Source organism: Oryctolagus cuniculus, chromosome 10, assembly GCF_964237555.1.
Source record: "Oryctolagus cuniculus chromosome 10, mOryCun1.1, whole genome shotgun sequence".
Taxonomy (NCBI): domain Eukaryota; kingdom Metazoa; phylum Chordata; class Mammalia; order Lagomorpha; family Leporidae; genus Oryctolagus; species Oryctolagus cuniculus.
In genome coordinates this window covers 84,211,046-84,229,664 of record NC_091441.1, presented here as the reverse complement: position 1 = coordinate 84,229,664, position 18,619 = coordinate 84,211,046, and the positions used below count along the sequence as shown (strand labels likewise).

Sequence of the window (18,619 nt, the reverse complement as noted above, 5' to 3'; positions counted from 1 at the left end):
ATCCCATGCTGCTCAAACTTTCATGAGCATACAAATTAGCTGAAGAGTCTGTTAAATGTATATTCTGATTCAGTAGGTCTGGAGTGGAGTGTGAGATTCTGAATTTCTCACAAGCTCCCCAAGCATGAGGAGGAAACTGGTCCACTGACCATACCTTAATGAACAAGGCACTGTATGGCAGCTCCTTCTCTTTCAATGGAATGGTCTTTCATTGACTTTGAGTCAGAAGCCCTCAACTGAGAACTTGACCCTAATTTGAGACAACACGGAGACAAGAAAGATACCAATCCAGAAGCAATAGTGGTTATGGAATGCATACATTTCCATGTATTTTTACAGTAAAAATGCATTAAAAAATCTTTCACAAAAGAAACTTAAAAAATACAAGTAGAGTGGTGAGTCCTCCCCCCAACATTCTTTCAGGCATCCACTGTGTAATGGAAGGAGAGGAACTCCTAAATGGTTTGACTGAATCATACAAAATATTCATCCATCATCTTGCATCAAGACATTGACATGAAGTGGGGGGATTAGGGAAAGTAGGCTCACAAGAATCGGTTTTCAATTCAAGGTTACAGTAGTTCAAAGAAACTCATATCTTTCTGCTGAATGCAAAGTCCCTGTACAGTACAGTATTTCCAAAGCAAATCTGGTGTGTGGAATTCAGGTGAAATCATCACATCAAATGCCCACGGACTCAGACAAGCCCAGGTGGGTAGGACATAGATTTTGAAGATGTCAAATGTCATCTCTTACAAGAACAAAGACATCATGATGTTAACTTCAGGATGGACTCCAAAAATTCACCTTGATTTCATTTAGTTAAAACTCTGGACCACAATTGAGAGCATCAGTCATTTAACATCACAGATTTTGCGAGAACCAGTAAAAAATCCTAGCAGTGGAGCCTTCGGGATAAAATCTCCAAAGCTGGCTCTGAGGAAATTGATGAAAAAGAACATCATCATTCAGTTGTACTCTTAGCCTTATCACTGCAGTCAATATATGCTTTGTACAGAAAACTCTGATAATAAAAATAGCCTTCATAGACTTTCCCTCGTTAGCTACAGAACACACGTTTCATCTGTTCCAGGAACCTGTTTTTTTACATGTCCACACAGCTATAGCTACTCATTCTAATGTTGTGTATAAACCCATAAGTCAAATAAAGCTATGAACAATGTAGTATTTATATATGCATAGTGTTTTATAAAAAGATTGGCCCCCATACTGCTTTTCATCAATACAGAAAGAGCATTAAGTCCATAGCACACTGCAAGAAATAAATGAGTGAACAGAGAATGCAAACAAGTGCTTAATAATTCACAAGCAGGCTCACCATGGAGAAAGTGATGATATTCAAACCAACTAAAGCTTTAGAGAATTACTTATATAGTCTCCAGGTTTAAAACAACTTTACATACCTGATTTAGTTTACATTAAAATATACCCCATGAATCAATTTGTTCCATATTCAGAAATATAAACACATATCACATTCCTCACAGCTAAATTTTTGTCATAAATTCTCTTTTGTACAAGAAAAGAAGGCAACAGTTGTTTTTTTTTTTCAACAGGCTCTATTAAATACAATTTTAAAGTCTGTACACACTATGATTGGCTGGTTTTCTCTTTTTATGTCTTTATTTTTTTTTTTACAGTACCATGGGAACAACAGTGATTGACTTGCAAAGTTTTGTGTTTGTACGGAAAATGCAGAACAGTACTACAGAAATACACAACGCACTGTAAGCAGCGGTTTGCTGTAGTGGTCCAACAGGTACAAGCAAACGTTTTGGCTCAGCTAGGCAGTAATCCACTCAAACCACATCCTGGTGCTACCGCCGACCCAACCCTACCTCCCACGGGATTGAAAAAAAGAATGGAACTTTTCTGAAAGAAGGAATGTTATGTTTTGTTCTGCTGTCCAAAGACTCAAAGGACAGGGTCCTGAAGGCAGCCGTTCCCCAGACTGATCTAGAACACTGGGATCACCTTCTTCCTCCCCCTGCCATCAACCTAGAGGCTTGGATTGCGGTTTCCACGTGCGATGGGCATTTCTGAGAATGCACCCCCAACCCTCACTTCTTTAAGTATCAACAGAGAGGTCCCTTCCACCAGGGCTCATTCCCTCCTCCCCAGTTTTGGGCAAGGCAGCCATGGGCTTCTCCCTCATGTGGGGGCATGTTGTCCCCCACTCCATCTGACAAACACAGCCTCAAATCTGGCAACACAGAAGGTGTCTGTCCTTTCTAGGAGGTGAGCAAAGCCACGAGGGCACTGCCCGAAGTGAGACCTTACTAGATGTTGGAGATGCCAATGAACCTGACCCGTGCTCGGGCTGCATTTGGGTAATGGCGGCCAACCTTTGCTTCTCTGTGCTTTCTTGGACCAGGAAGGGTAACCACTGTTTTTTTGAACCAACCAGAATTCAAGAACATAAAATTCCCTTGAGCTGTGTCTTGTAGCTATAAATATCCTTCATTTGCCATAGTAGTCTCCTCATACTGTTCGCTTTATTTTAGGATCATTGGCAATCCTAATTCATCCCCAAGGGTCCTCAGCTTTCACAAATAAAACTTTGCCTTTTTGTTCTCCGCTCTGAAGAAAAACTCCTGACTATAGTATAGCCCTACATCACTACATAACAGTCGATATCAAATTAATGACACTTAATAATTTCCCTTAGAGAAAACGACCAACAGCCCCATTTAACCAGGAGAGAAAAAAGGCAGCCCTCCCAAAAGGGATTAATTCTTGATCGTTCTACAGTGCACGTAGAGACAAAAATCTATATCCCTTTGGGCCAGAATTTGGCAAATAATTTCCAAAAGAAAAAAAAAAGGTATGCATTTAAAAATATTTTCTTTAATTTTATACATCAGGCACAACACTTTTCATATATATTTTTTTTTTCTTAAAAGATTTCAAACGCATAAAATGTCCATCGCTCTTCACAGGATCCACAGGGGCCGGATGCTTCCCTTAGGTAAGACACTGAATGATTTCAGGTTCGTGACCTGCCTCGTAGAACCTTTGACACGGTAAAGGTTGGAACGGGATCCAGAGCCTCAGATACTGAGGTCGGTGCTACATTCTTTGTAGGGTCGCCTCCTCTGCTCCGGGGGGTGTCTGGAACTCTTCCCGCTCGCCTCCTCCCTCTCCCGGGGGCCGACTCTGTCCTCCCTGCTCCTCCTGTCCAGCGACCGCTCGCGCCTGCGCTCGGGGGAGCGCGCCCGCCGCCGGTCGGTGGACTTGGCTCTCCTCTCGGGCGAGCCCGCCCTCCTGCGCTCCGGAGACCGCCTCTGGTCCAAGAGCCTCTCCAGAGACCTCCTCCGACGGCTGGGGGAGCTGTCCCTGCCGCGGCCCGGGGAGCGCTCCCGCCGGCGCTCCGGAGACCCGTCTCGTCGCTTCTCGCGCCTCTCCAGGGTGTTGTCGGCGCTGCGGGTGCCTTCCCTGCGCTTCTCCGGGGGTCTCCTCTTGGGGCCGTTGGCCGCCGAGCGCTCTGGCTGCGCGTCTCTCCGGCCGTCGGCGGCGGCCCGGTCCTTGGGTCGGCAAGCCCCGCCGTCGGGTTTTCTAGAAGTTCCGTTCCAGGTGTGGTGCTCGCTGGGCTGTCTGCTGCCATACTCTCTGATGCCTTTTGCGTCTCTCGCGTGGGCCCGCCTTTCCCCATGGGGTGATGATTTGTGAAGATCGGGTGGGTAACTGGACTCCAATGACGGATGCGGCCGGCGGTCGGGCGGCGCGGCCCTCACTTGCGGAACCCCTTGTGCACCGGAGGGGGCGCCGTTCCGGTCGCCGCCGGGGTCTGCGAGCAAGACAAAGGAGAGGCATGGTTTGGTACAGGGACCTTCAGCGCCTGTCCCCACGCCCACCCACGCCTGACTCATTAGTCACAGCCAACAGACAACTGTTAAAGCGGTCAGACTGGAAGCCGCTAACCCTCGGTTAATGGATGGATGACTGCATCTAGCTAGGGTTACTAACTAGTACTGGGGGCCTTGGCTTGACTCAGGACAGAGATCAGTAAAGGATGCAGGAAATCGGTCATGATTTTGTTCTTTCCACAGGCGCAGCCCGGATTGTCTGGACTGCCAGACATCAGGACTGCCCCACCTCCATTAACCCTTGCTCTTCTGCACTCCTCCCCCACCCTTTCTCTTCTGCCCCTCAACCCTCCTCCACCCCTCTGGAAGGGATATTCTTTCCTTAATAGAATACTTGTTCGATTTGCTTAGAATAACCTGGCATATTGACCTGGAGGGGCAGGATGGAAGCTTCCTGGGGGATGGAAAAAGGATACCTCTTCTCTGGGTGGCGGGGCAGACACATTGCACAGTCTGCCTGGAACTGTGCATTTTACTGGCTGCGGCGCATGCTTCCGTTTTAAAAAAAGGACCCGGTGTGGCGGCAACACCTGGGCCACACTGACAAGTGGCACATGTGACAGGCACACGAGGGCCGCTCAACTATGCTGCTTCTGTGTCTGTCACTCTCCTTTTGTGTACATTTAAAAATAAGGAACTTTTTTATTGAAATGTGGACTTTCTGGAGAAAAAGGGAGGAGATGAGGTCGTTAGCTACACATCTGAAATTCCATGAGGCTCAGATAAAAAACCCTTCAGGTTTCCAGGTCCTTTTTCTCTGTGACATACAAAGCAGCCAAAATGAGTTCTAGGAGCTGTGGAGTCACTGGACTGCTTCTTACAACACTAAGATATCTTAAAAGCAGGGAGGCCCATGACAGCCCATACTGATGATTATTAAACTATCAGAAACAACCCTGCAAATGTTTCCGGTGGTTTCCTGAGTTTAAGAGAAGCAGGGACGCTCTGTTATAACAGAAGCTAGCAAGTCAAACTGAGTGAAACCATTCCAGGCCAGACTTGCTGTGCCAGCCTGAGACTGTGAGACAAAGCAATCCCTGGGGCTCTTTACGGATCTCCCATGAGGCTACAAGGTCAAGAGTAAGCAATTAATCTGCTTCAGGAATGATCTCCGAAAACCCAGGGTGCATGTTCACCAAAGCTGGAATACAGCCTAGGACAAGGTCAGCAGGTTTTTCTCATGGGCCGGATGGTAAACATTCTGGGCTTTTCAATGTCAGTCATTCAACTCTGTTAACTGTGGTGCAAAAAACCGAGGCCGCACATAAAACAAACAAGTGCAGCTACGAGCCAAGAAAAATCTGTTTACAAAAATGGGCTGTGCATAGGACTGGGCTCGCGGGCTGTAGTGGGCCAAGCGAGAGCTGGACCCCCAGGAAATCTCACCTAGCGCTAGCTACCAGCAAGCCCTACTACCTGGTTTGAGGACTCTGTGTTCACGTAAGGTTCATTCTTTCTAAATGCTGGGTGGACGACTAGAACAAAAACACAGACAGGTTCTGGACAAAAACCACAGATCTGGGTGAGGGAAGGTGCCTCCTTCGCTATCCTAAATCTAAGGTGGGATTCTTCTGTCTACTTGTAAGACAAGGCATAGCAAGACTTCCACAGGGTCAGCGGTGTACTTACAATTCCAAGAACGCGGGGTGCTCAGAATGAATTGCCAAACATATCAAAATAGAGCTAAGCAGAAGCAATGAGGAAATTAGGCCACAGCACAGAAACACCTAGTATTGATTGAGCTACAAACCGTAGTTTGATTATGGCCCATAAGGTAGAAGCAAGCCTCCCCGAGCTTTTCATTTCTCATACATGCAGCGATATTAGGAGGTATCATCGCTGTAGGAGGAGGGCCCAGCACCAAGAACAGTCAGAGAGAAAGAGAAAGAGAGAAAGAGAAGAAGTTGAACATTTAGATTCCCTATAACAAAAAGGAAAGAACAAAAAAAAATCTGCATTTGTTAACATAGGGCAAAGAGAGTTTATTTGTCCAGTCAGACAGTCTAAGGCAACACTCAAATAAGGCTGCAGAGACCGCAATTGGGGACAGTGACATTTTTACACAGCCATCAGGTGACTCGAGTACCCGGACAGTAGATGCATCCTTTTTTTTTGTTTTGTTTTGAAACAACTGGAACAATGACAGGCTGGCATAGGAGAGCATTAACAATAAACAACCAAAGAACAAAGGCCCCTCGGTCCCTCCCCTCCCCTTCCTCCCCCCACCCCAAGACCGCGGCAGTTAAATTAAGTACAAAAAACTCATTACAAAAATAGCCTCACAGAGAAGCAGGTTCCAATCATGTCAGAAAAATATTGGAACTTAACATATTATAACCCATTTGCGACTCTAATCGATAGAATTAGAGAGATTTCAGTCCAAATGACGCATGGAGACATTACAGCAGCACAACCCTGGCAAGTTCGACCCTTCTTGGAAAACCGTGTATTTAAACGATCTTTATTTTTAGCCCAAAGAACATTTGTTAGTGTTGGATTTTCATCCTCAGTGCAACAGACATAGGTTTTGAGAAGGTACACAGGTTACTGACGATGACTCTCAAATGAAATATCACATCCAACAGAAGCGTAGGAGACAGAAAAGGGACACAGTGTTACACAGTTTCAGTGGCATCAATACACCAGACGGTCAAAAGTTTAGTACAGTGCACAGCCATGGCATCTTCATGTTGTCAAAAATACTTCTGGGGCTGGCCATATGTATCTAAAGGGGTCTTGTCTGATACTCACCACACTCCACCCCCCACCACCTGGGACCCCCTATATTTTGCACCTGTACAAATAAATGTCCAACATGTGGGGAGCTGCATCTGAATGAAGGGTCTCCTCCAGTCCCAAATGCAGCGGGAATTGTGCAGAAGGACTTCCAGCCAAGAGGGGGATCACAGATAAATCCCTAATAAAGGGGACCAATGTATATGGGGACCATTCAATCACAGTTTCTATAGAAACTTTTGTAGACCTTTGGTTGGGAAAAAAAAGCCCTACATCTAGGGCATAGCTTCCTTTTAGTAAATTTAAACAAGCATTTCAAATAAATAGGACATGATTATTACAATATACAATATTTTGCCCTCAGGATACTAAGCTATATCATTGCTGTCTACTCAAATCATGTCTAAAGATATGACAAAGGAAGAACTCTACGTACAACCTGGCTTTCCTCATAGGAAAGGTATAGTGACATGTTTCCCTCATGACAAGCACTGGGAATTGATTTCATCCTTTATCATTTAGGAACATATGGCTAAATGTATCAACAGTTTTTGTGTTTGACAGGAGTGGGCTCCAGTGGTCTTACTGGGGGGTAAGGGACCAGCAAGGGGGATGGAGAATCATTGTAGACAGAGCAGAAGGGAGATGGGCAGAGCACCCAACTCAGCTCAGTATTTCACGCCTCTTACGACATCAAGGAACCAAAAATAAAAATAAAAAAAAAAATTGTGCCTCAACATACCACTCGGGAAACCTGCTTTCCTGCTTCGTCAAAGGAGGATAGTCATTTTGTGCTAACAATTGGAGCTGAGAAACAGTTTGGCACAGTTCAAACAAACATTCCTTGGCTCTTGGTCGGACTAGACAAAATGTTCTCTCTGATTATCAGAAACGGGGCTCTACGGATCTTGTCTTAGGCCATGCCCCAGTCCACAGAAGCAAGCAAAAGGATGACATGTGTGTAGATTTCAGAACAAGCGAGGCAAATAATCACATGGTGCGAGAGGCTGGTAAGACACTGGTGAACAGGGGGAAACAAAAAAGCCTTTCCTGCTGCCGTTCTGGAGACAAATTCATGGAGTCATGCCAGGGAAGGAAGGAAGGTTTTCATAGTTTGACCCACCATATTCTGGTACCGAGCCGTCTCCCCGCTTCAGAAACAGGCGAACTCTGCGGCCACCATTCTTAATCAGTTCTATCGCCCGAGAATGCTTCATGTTTTTGGTGGTCTCGCCATTGATCTCTAAAATTTCATCACCGATCTGCCAAGCGAGAGAGAACAAAGTGACAAAGCTGCAGGAGGTTTCTACCGGCTATTCAGGGACTTCATGAGTTCAACTTTTTTTTTTAAGATTTATTTATTTATTTGAAGGTCAAAGTTACAGAGAGAGAGGGGAGGAAGGGAGGCAGGGAGAGAGAGAGAGAGAGGTCCTCCATCTGCTGGTTTACTCCCCAACTAGCCGCAATGGCTGGAGCTGTGCCGATCCAAAGCCAGGAGTCAAGAGCTTCCTCCAGGTCTCCCACGTGGGTACAGGGGCCCAAGGACTTGGGCCATCTTCTACTGCTTTTCCAGGCCACAGTAGAGAGCTGGATTGGAGGAGGAGCAGCTGGGACTCAAACCAGTGCCTATATGGGATGCTGGCACTGCAGGTAGCGGCCCCATCCACTACACCACAGCGCTGGCCTTGAGTTCAACTATTTTAAATAAGTTTTTTTTTTTTTTTTTTTTTTGAAAGGTGGAGTAATAGAGAGGAGAGGGACAGAGCAAGAATCCCTCCCTCCATCCACCAGTTCTCTTTCCAAATGGCTGCAATGGCTAGGGCTGGGTCAGGCCGAAGCAAGGAGCCAAGAACCGTAACGGGGTCTTCCACATGGATGGCAGGGACACAAGTACTTGGGCCATCTTCTACTGCCGACTAGTCAAACTAGCAGAAAGCTGGATCAGGAGCACAAAGTAGCCAGGACTTGAATCAACAGTCCAAGAGGGGATGTAGACGTCCCTAGCAGTCGCTCACCACGAAGCCTGCTCCTAAACGTCTTTCACTTTTATTAAACATACATCAGACAATTTTCTATTGCTAGGCTGTAATGGTAAAAAACCAACCAACCAACCAACCAACGCTTGCCCAGGTGACATTCTAATATGGAAAGACAATTAAGAATTGCCTAATGAGGCAAAAACAGTTGTGCTACAGAATGTGAAATGTTAAAGAAAAAATGCAAAGCAGTAAGGGGAACGTTAGCTCCTGAGGGAAAGAGGTTGCAGTAAGCTGCTGTAGGGCGGCTCCACTGATCCTGGCCTCCCGGCTGCTCACATTGTGAGCCATGTCCTGCCTCTGAATGTGAACCAGATCTAGTGACTTGCTTCTACTAACTGGAATATGGCAAACATGACGTCAGTTCAAACAGCCCTGGATCCCATCTCCCTTGTTGTCTCTGAATGACGTTCTGAGTCACCCTGTGGAGTGCCATAGTAAAATAATGGGAGGCTGCAGCCACCAGCCCAAAAGACACTAAATCCTGCTGACAACCATGTGAGTGACCTTAGAAACACCCGTTCCTCTGATGGCCTTCTCGACAGACCCGGGTCTGGGATGCCTCACTTCAAACAGCATTTACTACGTGTCAGTCCCTTCTGTAGGCACTGGAAATGAGGGGGAACCAAGAAAGGCCCGATCGCGGCTCGCATGGCCCTTATTTAAGGAAAAGGGAAAAGCACTGGCTTTGGGGGCTAAAGCCTTGAATTGGAATCCTACCACTTGTCAGTAAAGTCATCTTGTGCAAGTCCTTTAACTTCCTGGAGTCCATATCCTCACTTGCAGACACCCACGTCTACCAAACTGCAATGATTGGGCCCAGCGCTGTGGTGTAGCAGGTAAAGCTACCATATGCAGTGCTGCCATCCCGTATGGGCACTGGTTCGTGCCTCGGCTGTTCCACTTCCGATCCAGCTCTCTGCTATAGCCTGGGAAAGCGGTGGAGGATGGCCCAGGTGCTTGGGCCCCTGCACCCATGTGGGAGACCTGGAGGAGGCTTCTGGCTCCTGGCTTTGGAATGGCATAGCTCCGGCCATTGCGGCCATCTGGGGAATGAACCAGCAGATGGGAGACCTCTCCCTCTCTCTCCCTCTCTCTCCCTCTCTCTCTCTCTCTCTCTGCCTCTCCTCTCTCTGTGTAACTCTTTCAAATAAATAAATAAATCTAAAAAAAAAAAAAAACTGCAATGATCCAACTGAACAACACACATAAATGTGATGTGTGAACTCTATGTCTTTATGGAAAATACCATGACAATCATATTTCATTCAATCTGAAACTTCAAAAAAAACTATTACAAGCCAAGGAGACAGGTTCAGAGCAAGAGATGACACTGTCTTTTAGCTCAGTTATATCAGATGCCTGAAAGGACAAAGTTACACATTTTCTGAGACCTCTCCTACATGGGGAACCTGACAAGACTGAATGGAAGTAAGCAAAGCTGAGTGGCTTCACACTGGAAGACATATTCATTCAAAATGATGACGGATAAGACTAATGACTGAATGGGACTCTAATTATGTGGAATTGTCTTCAGCTGTATGTCTTTTTGATGTAAGGGAACCATGTTCTAAGACAGGGTGAACAGTGACACTGTGAAAAATCAATTCGGTCTTCATCTAGTTTCCCGCCCTGCAACTCCTAGAATCCTTGGAATCTTCAAAGTTCCAGTGTCTTTCTGAATGCTAATGTGCCAAGCCCCTGGGTGGCTTCAGGACATGGTTTAGAACTCTCAGTCCCGGCCGGCGCCGCGGCTCACTAGGCTAATCCTCCGCCTAGCGGCGCCGGCACACCAGGTTCTAGTCCCGGTTGGGGCGCCAGCAGCCCTCTGCTGTGGCCAGGGAGTACAGTGGAGGATGGCCCAGGTGCTTGGGCCCTGCACCCCATGGGAGACCAGGAAAAGCACCTGGCTCCTGCCATTGGATCAGCGCGGTGCATCAGCCGCAGCGCGCCGGCCGCGGCGGCCATTGGAGGGTGAACCAACGGCAAAAGGAAGACCTTTCTCTCTGTCTCTCTCTCTCACTGTCCACTCTGCCTGTCAAAAAAAAAAAAAAAAAAAAACAACCAAAAAACAAAACAAAACAAAAAAACCTCTCAGTCCCACATCCAACCTCCAGGGAGAGGTGAGGGGCTAAAGGCTAAGTTGATCACCAATGGCCAATCATTTAATTAATCATTTCTAAACAATGAAGCCTTCAAAAGTAAACTAAGAAGGACAGGGTTACAGAGAGTGTCTGCAGAGTTGCACATGTGAAGTTTCTCGGCATTTGGGTCAATGGATAATTTGCCACTTGAGATGCTCGCCTCCCATACAGCAGAGCCTGGTTTGAGTCCTGCCTACTCCTCTTCTGATCCAGCTTTCTGGAAGTCTGCATCCTGAGAAGCAGCAGGAGAGGGCTCAAGCACTTGAGTGTTTGACACCAATGTGGGAGACCTGGATTGAGTCACGCATTCCTAGCTTTGGACTGGCCCAGTCCTGGCTAATGTGGGCATTTGGTAAGTGTACCAGCAAACGGGAGATCTCTTTTCAACTCACACACACACTCTCTCTCTGCCTCAATGCCTTTCAAATAAAATGAAAATAAATAAACATTAAAAAAATTTCAGTCTGGTGCTGGTGCTGTGGCATAGCATTCCATATGGATGTTGGTTCAAGTCCCGGCTGCTCATTCCAATCCAGCTCCCTGCTAATGTGCCTGGGAAAGCAGCAGAAGATGGCCCAAGTCCTTGGCCCCCATACCCTCAAAGACGACCCATAGGAAGAAGCTCCTGGCTTCTGGCTTCAGATTGGCCCAGCTCTGGCTCTTGTGGACACTTGGGGAGTGAACCAACGGATGGAAGATTTCTCCACCTACCCCCATCTCTCGCTCTTTCTTTCTCTCTCTGTAATTCTGACTTTCAAATAAATAAATAAATCTTTAAAAGCAAAAAAAATCAGTCTGAAGAAGCTTAAAAATTAAAATTGCACCTGAAGTACAAGTACAGCATTAAGCATTCACAATTACTCAGTATTTTTTCTCTTGGGGCACTAATTTTATTCACTTGGGTCCCTCCTGACCTAGCTGTCTTGATTCCTTTTAGTTGGTCGCCAATGGCTTCCACGTGTAGGTGACTTACCTATAATGAGTATATAATTCATCTTCTCCCAATCATCTCATCTGCCCAGGAGACTGACACACTCATCCACAGTAACATGTATCAGACAGAGCACAGTAACTTTTGGCATTTGTGTAATTAAAATTTGCAGCTTTGATTACTTCCAAGCAACCCTGAATATTAACACCATGGAGTCACTGGCCCTGTGCTAAGAGCCAACTCATTCTCTCTCAGGCTAGACTGAGGCAGCTGGAAGAAAACGGAGCTCCTGGTCCAGAATATTCTAGGCCATGTGGCTTCCTGCTCTGTGAGCATCCTGGGATATCCAGGAATTGTGAAACGCTTGCCTCATGGGAGTACGCACAGGGACTATGGAAATGGGATTCAGAACATATCGACTTTAATATGTTTTAAGTTGTTTGGATCCTTCGTTTAATCCCAAAGAGTTTAAAGGAATCACTGAACGTCAGGAGCTGCAACTATGTTTTAGGGAGAAATACAGGACATGGTGGCAGTTAAGAATCTTGAAAGCTGCAGAAAATAATTCCCATGACTGTAAGCCTTGTGGCCATGTTTGTCCACAGGTCCCTGCAGGAGATCTGTTGACATCGACTCCAGACTCCAACCCCTACTTACCCTCATCTTGCCACACCTTTCAGCAGGACCGTCCTCTGCTAAGCGCAGAACATACAGGTCCATGTTATACTCCCGGCCCCCTCGAAGACTAAAGCCAAACCCTTTGGCTCCTCTTTCCAGTTCCACAGTGTAAAAATCTTGCTCCTGTTTAAAGAAATTAAATTCAGTCATTCTGGGAGAACACCCACATCTCTTCCAAAGCATTCCCTATTACGTTGACTTGGTAAAAAGGTATAATCTCTGTTCCCTCCATGGTGCTTCTTAATTGCCTATTAATCTTAGTCATTCATCTCAGAAGGTGGAGAGCAAGAATTTGAAAACATGAGCATGCCTACACGGACACATGGATTCATTACAACACATATGTATTAAGATGTAATCATTGGGGGTGCTATATGCATTTGGGGCAGGAAGACTCCAAGGCATGGTAAAGTCTCACTGGCTGCAGGAAGTTCAATGCCCCTGACCCATACCAGATAAAGGCGAGCAGTGCCCATGTAGATACCAACTACCTCTACACATATAGGGAGGAGTTCCTGTATTGGTAAAAGAGAATGGCAGACAGATCACTGAACGCTCCCAGGGTAGCTAGCAAAACAGGAACCTGTTGAACTTTACATCACCCCATGCTTCTCAATTTTGTTCCACCTGCTCTTACACGCACACTCTTATTTTAGGGTGTTGCGTGAAATTCACAAGCCTGAGAAACCCCTTATCAGAAAGACATTTTCTTGGCAGAAATATATTTATGAAAAGCATGAGTAGATATTAGCAGTTTTACTCTTGCTTTGATTGTCAATCCTTGGAGTGGCTCTTCATTTTGTAATTTTTTTTCCCTCAAAAAGGATATTTAGGAATGTTTTTCAAAGCTAGTAAAATAAACATTTCCTAGACAACGAAATGAGAGCATGTATTTAGTAACTCACCTCCCCAGAGGTTATTTACTTTACATTAAGGACACCTTTTACAAAACAACTTGTAAAAACACCTTCAGGAAGTTAGAAGGAAATGTGCTAAGTATGCAGAGATAAAAGGGGAGACAGCTCTCACCTGTGTTGCCTGGGGTGCTTTGAACTCAAACTGAGATTCCTGCTTTGGTTTGGTGGTATTCCTGCTGAGGAGAGAGAAATGGATGGGGAAAACTGAGAGCAAGGCAAGGGCATGGTTGGTCACGCTGGGGACCACATCTCCCCTTTCAACCAGAAGGAAACCAAAGCCACAGCTGACCTTGTCTCCTGGGCCCCTTGCTGGGAAGGGGTGTGCGTGGTGGTGATGGTGGCGATCTTCTCCGCGTTGGTCAGCAAGGTGGCATTTGACGACTCTGCAGGGACAGCGAGAACACACAGCAATGAAGACCCTGAATTAGACCTGGCCCAACTGGGAGGCGTGCAGAAGCCCTGCATCGGAACAGCAAGTCTGACTTCCCTAGCCCCATGTCAAATGACTGGACTCCAATTTCTAAACCGTCAGGAGCTTAAAACATGAACCATTCTAAATGTGGTGTGCTGGGCTGTGTATACTTCAAGGATCCCAACCAGACTTCGCCCAAAATGAAATGAAGTGTTTGCTAAATAAAGAATACGCTGCTGCTTTAAGATCATGGCCAAGGTAGGTGTCTCTCCCTCCTCCCTTGCCACTGAAAATTGGCAGCCCCATCAAAACACTACACCACCCTAGACTTATTTTCCAGAATTCCTCTGCTAATGTTTCCTGCAATTTATCAGCAGCATTTAGTGAGTCTGCTGGATGTCCTCATGCAGATATTCAGATCGGAAGTGTGCTAACGTCTTGTTAAGCACACACACAATATCCACTTTCTTCCCTGCTACTTTTAATGAAGCACAGATGAAAATATGGAACTCCTGACAGATCTCATCTAATATCACTCATGAAAGATTAATTTTAAAACTCGCATTCGTTAGAACCACAGTTTGTAAATACCAGCTGTATAAATCATAAAGCCACCTTCAAGTAATGAATAGGATTAGATTCCTATGTAAATGGACTTTCTTTTCCACTAATCACAGTCCTAAGCAACGTCATTAATCTCTACAAGCTTGGCGGTACAGAATCTGAAAACCCTCGCGAGTGTAACTACAGACGGCATCCCAATAGAAAAGACAGAACAAGTGTCTCTGTGAGTCTGTGCTTTACTCTGCTTTTACTATGCCCAAATGCCTTGTGACCCTCCAAGGAGGGGAGGCAGTGCTTAGCACTGGGACACAGTGGAGCATAACGGTTATGAGGTCAGATTCTGGAGTCAGTCTGTCTGACTTTGTGCCCTAGGTCCTTGCAATTTACTGTCTGGGACTTCAGCAAAGTGATTTGAACTTTTGCAGCCTCAGCTATCTCCACAGTACCTGGGGGACAACAGAATTATCAAAACACACTGATGCAAAGATTACCAAGAGGAATATGGTTGGGATAGTGCGTGGCACACAAAAACTGCTCAAAACATGACCGGCACATATTTGGTAGCTTGTCCTGATGATTGTGATCATAACATTACAAGCACAATATAAGTACGCTTTTGTGACTGCTGTCTTAACAAAATTCTTTCCTGAGCCTTGGAAGGGGTATCACTCCCAGTTAAGGGGCAGCTAGCCAGCAGGACCCAAATGATGATCCTGGGTGATATTTCATAGAGCCTGCCTGCCCACCCTGTCAGGAATCAGACCGAGGGCACAACATGTCAATGTGACTCTCCAGAACTCTGATTCACACGGGGATTAGACTTTTAACAAACTTCACTGTAACTATGCTATGGACTCTCTGGACAAGACTCTATGGACAAGATCATTTGGGTCATGGAGAAATCAGAGTAAGTCAAAAAGAATGTTTCCTTATGAAGCCATCATAATGAGTGGACAGTGCAATGGTTTTCCTTTTAAAGTTCTCGTGTCTTGCTGGCAGCCAGTTTCTAGTCACATCAGATCCCATTCTTGAAAATTACTCTGTTTCTGCTGATTCATGATTTGATGAGATAAAAAACAAATTCCTTTACTCATTTTCCTTCTATTGCTCGTTTGCTCCTTATTCCATTTATAGTGACATGAAATTTTTTTCTGGGTTGAAGCTTAACTTTGAGTATTTTTAAAATGAACATTTCCTATGCAAATATCTGAAGTTGCTGAATTGTCCTCATTTTGTTATTTTTATCTAAACAGCTACCATTTTTTGATCATTTTATAATGATCAGTGCCAAACAAGCCCTGTCCAAAGTTCATTATCATATATATTGCTTCATTTCAGGTACAATTATGGCTCCACTCCACAGGTAGAGACACTGAGGCATAGAAAGACAGATAACAGGCCGAAGGTCACCCAAGAACAAGTAGAATTAGTCCCAGGGCCTGTCTGACAGCTAACTTTTATTCTGTGTACCTGGGAATTCTGTATAAGCAATATTTCTTTTCCAACAGATAGATAGCCCCAAGGTCACTAAGCAGTATCGAAGATTGATTAAAATACAAACTACCCCTCTCTGACTGCTAGATGGGCATTCTTCAGAGCACCAAAATAATATCCAGCATACCTTAAATGTCAAAGATGCTTTTATAACATCAGTAAAATTCTAAGTATTTTTAACGAACCTAAAATCTTCACTTGGAATTAAACCATCCTGCTTTTCGATGCTCTTTAGCTTTGAAAATACAGAGACACAACCCAGTATCAAAGAGTTCTATCCCAAAGCAGATTTTGCCCTGTATCACAGAACAAACAACAAAGAATGGCCTGAAACAAGAGGATGAATCTCCCTGCCCCCCAGCAGCACAGTCCATTAGGAAGGGTGTCAATATGTTTGACTTTTAAAACCCCGAGGCAAGATGGACAGATTGGATATTTTCATGACAAATTCCAGAAGGTACCCTCTGTCCTTTATGAAGCAACTGTACAACTTTACACCTACTGCAGCTCTCCCACAGGCATGGAAATGTGTATCATCCAACTTTCCCTAGTAGTCAGGTGTCAAGAGAGCACATCCTTGGCTCGCAGGGCACTGTCACCACCTGTTCTCAATCAGGGCCCTTGCTCTTGCGACAGGAGTTTCTGTCTTGAATTTCAGCCTGTCTCCCAGACAATTGATCACAATTCTAATTTTGTTCTCCTGCTGTATCCTTAGCCACTGCCCCCTCCTTAAAGAATCAACAACAAAAAGCCAAGCAAATCAACAAAGGATGTGATCATTCTTTTCATGTATATTTCAATGCACAAACATACATGTAATAAATATCTGAGGGAAAATTTGAATCCTATAAATATTTGAAGAGTTCTGGGAGAGTTTTTACCATTCTATGCGTTTGTCAAAGAAACAGCAATTGTTGCCAAGTTTCTCCTCCTATACAAGCAAACACTCTGAACCAGAATGTGCAAATTGAAGATTGCGACTTAAATAATACATTTTTAAGCTCATAAATATTTTAATTATCTTGAACTTGATTCAGCCTGATTGGTTCCATGTTAGCCTGGCTCACTCTGGTGCTGTTCTGATTTAAGACTCACCTCACCCAGCACACACAGGGCATTTCTATACAAAGTCGAGTGTGATCTGATATGGTCAATTTCAAGTTCAGATTCAGTCAGTTCCACTTGTCTCTGGGACTTTCTGTACTGCTATTATATTTTTTATATCCCTTGTCTATACCTCATGGGAGAAAAGGTTCTGGCCACACCCTACCTCCCACCTTGGCCCCAAAGACAGTAAAAACAGAGGGGTGAGGACTCCCCTGAGCACGGCCTGTCCCAGATCTGCTGGAAGCTGGCCTTCTAACAGCACAATAACGCCAAGCAAATGGGAGCCATATTTTGGAGCTTTTGTTGAAGAGGCAAAAGAGAAACAGGAGAAGTAGAGTGAAGAAATCAAAGACCAACTTGAGTGAAGAAAAAAAAGAGGCAACGGTTGACAAGAAAAAAAAAAAAAAAGAATTAGGCAGCATGGACTAAAGAAGTGGATTCAGAGGAACATTTCCAAGCACTGCCCATGCAAGCAGGCACCTTCTTGAAGTGCTGCCTGGGGTTTCCAAGAGCAGTGCACCTGACACAGTGGAGTTCTAAGACCTCAGAAACCCGCCTAAGAACTTTAGCCTCCTTGTCGGTATCATGAAACAAATCATCTTCGAGTGACCTGATGAAGTAAATATTATAATCAATGTTTGAAAGGAAACAGGAAGTCCCTAATGCAGAGATCACCTCCCTCTCATCCTACAAGCAAACACATCCAACAAATCTTCAGAATGGAAGCGGATTCAGCAAGATTTTCCCTCCACCAATCTAACTCCTCTGCCTCGACTCCAATTTCCAAGATGGCAATTCTCAGCTCCTTTTAAAATATGTGCAACCCATGTCCACCCTTTGCCAGACCTGATTCCCTTTACCGGCCATCTGACAGTTATAAAGTGACTGGTGGAGAGTTTAATTTTCACAACAACCATCTCCTGAAAAAGTCTGAATGAGATCACAACCACAGCAGACCATGTGTTGCCTTAAAAAAAAAAAATCACTCCTTCACTTTATTACACCTACTTCATGTTCACTTTGTCCTAACCAAGGCAGCACACGAGATGCCTACCTGAATTTTATATTTTTAAGTACTAGAGGTTAAAAAAATATGCCCGTTTTCCAACTGGTGTTCAAGTTTTCATAAATATTTTCCATCATACCTGATTAAGTCAAATGTAATGTGTGTGTGTGCGCGTGTGCACGTGTGCGCGCACGAGCGCTTCAGTATAAGCTGCTTTTGCATATTCATGTCTCTCCCGATTTCAAGCTCCTGACTAGAACAGACCCAGTTCTTCTGACTTTGTTTTTGAAGTCTCTCCATGGCACATAGAAAAAATGTATCTAAATTTACAGAGTAAATGTGGCGCTCTCAACCAGTTCTTGCTTTATTTTTCTGATTTCCTTCATTTGTTCCATTAGGAATCTATAGTCTCTCATCTTGCAATTGCTTCTGTACAGGGTAATAACTTTCCGGAGTGGTGAGTTGGTGGAAGGGCCCCAGAACACACCATAAGTTCCTATCCACAACTTAGCAGGAGGAGGGAGAAGCAGACCACCATTCAAGAATATGCATTTTCCCTTCACCACCAGTGTGCTATTTTTGACAAAGTTTTTTGTTCTTGAAATCAACAACTTTCAAATATTTATTCTGAAAGTAAATTCCTGGAAAGTCCTGATTAGACCACTCAATTTTGAACTATAAGGCTCATTTTCTTAAAACTAATATAC

The 18,619-nt window shown here is 44.9% G+C and overlaps 1 protein-coding gene across 36 annotated transcripts in view; it reads right to left on the bottom strand.

The window, feature by feature from the left end:
* Window positions 1-300: 300 nt before the first annotated feature.
* The window catches only part of MAGI1 (membrane associated guanylate kinase, WW and PDZ domain containing 1), a 685,324-nt gene continuing 667,005 nt past the window's right edge, over window positions 301-18,619 (bottom strand). For 14 of the 36 annotated variants that reach the window (XM_008260889.4, XM_008260892.4, XM_017343935.3 and 11 more), the window contains 5 exons: window positions 13,619-13,712; window positions 13,442-13,505; window positions 12,392-12,535; window positions 7,747-7,885; window positions 301-3,808 (listed from right to left, as the gene is read on the bottom strand). In XM_008260889.4, the coding sequence (XP_008259111.3) occupies window positions 3,072-3,808; window positions 7,747-7,885; window positions 12,392-12,535; window positions 13,442-13,505; window positions 13,619-13,712 (1,178 nt within the window). In that variant the 3' untranslated portion in view covers window positions 301-3,071. Of the gene's footprint in view, window positions 3,809-5,637; window positions 5,727-7,551; window positions 7,886-12,391; window positions 12,536-13,441; window positions 13,506-13,618; window positions 13,713-18,619 lie in introns of those variants that run through there. The other 22 variants (XM_008260891.4, XM_051852228.2, XM_070050625.1 and 19 more) reach the window with 4 other exon arrangements.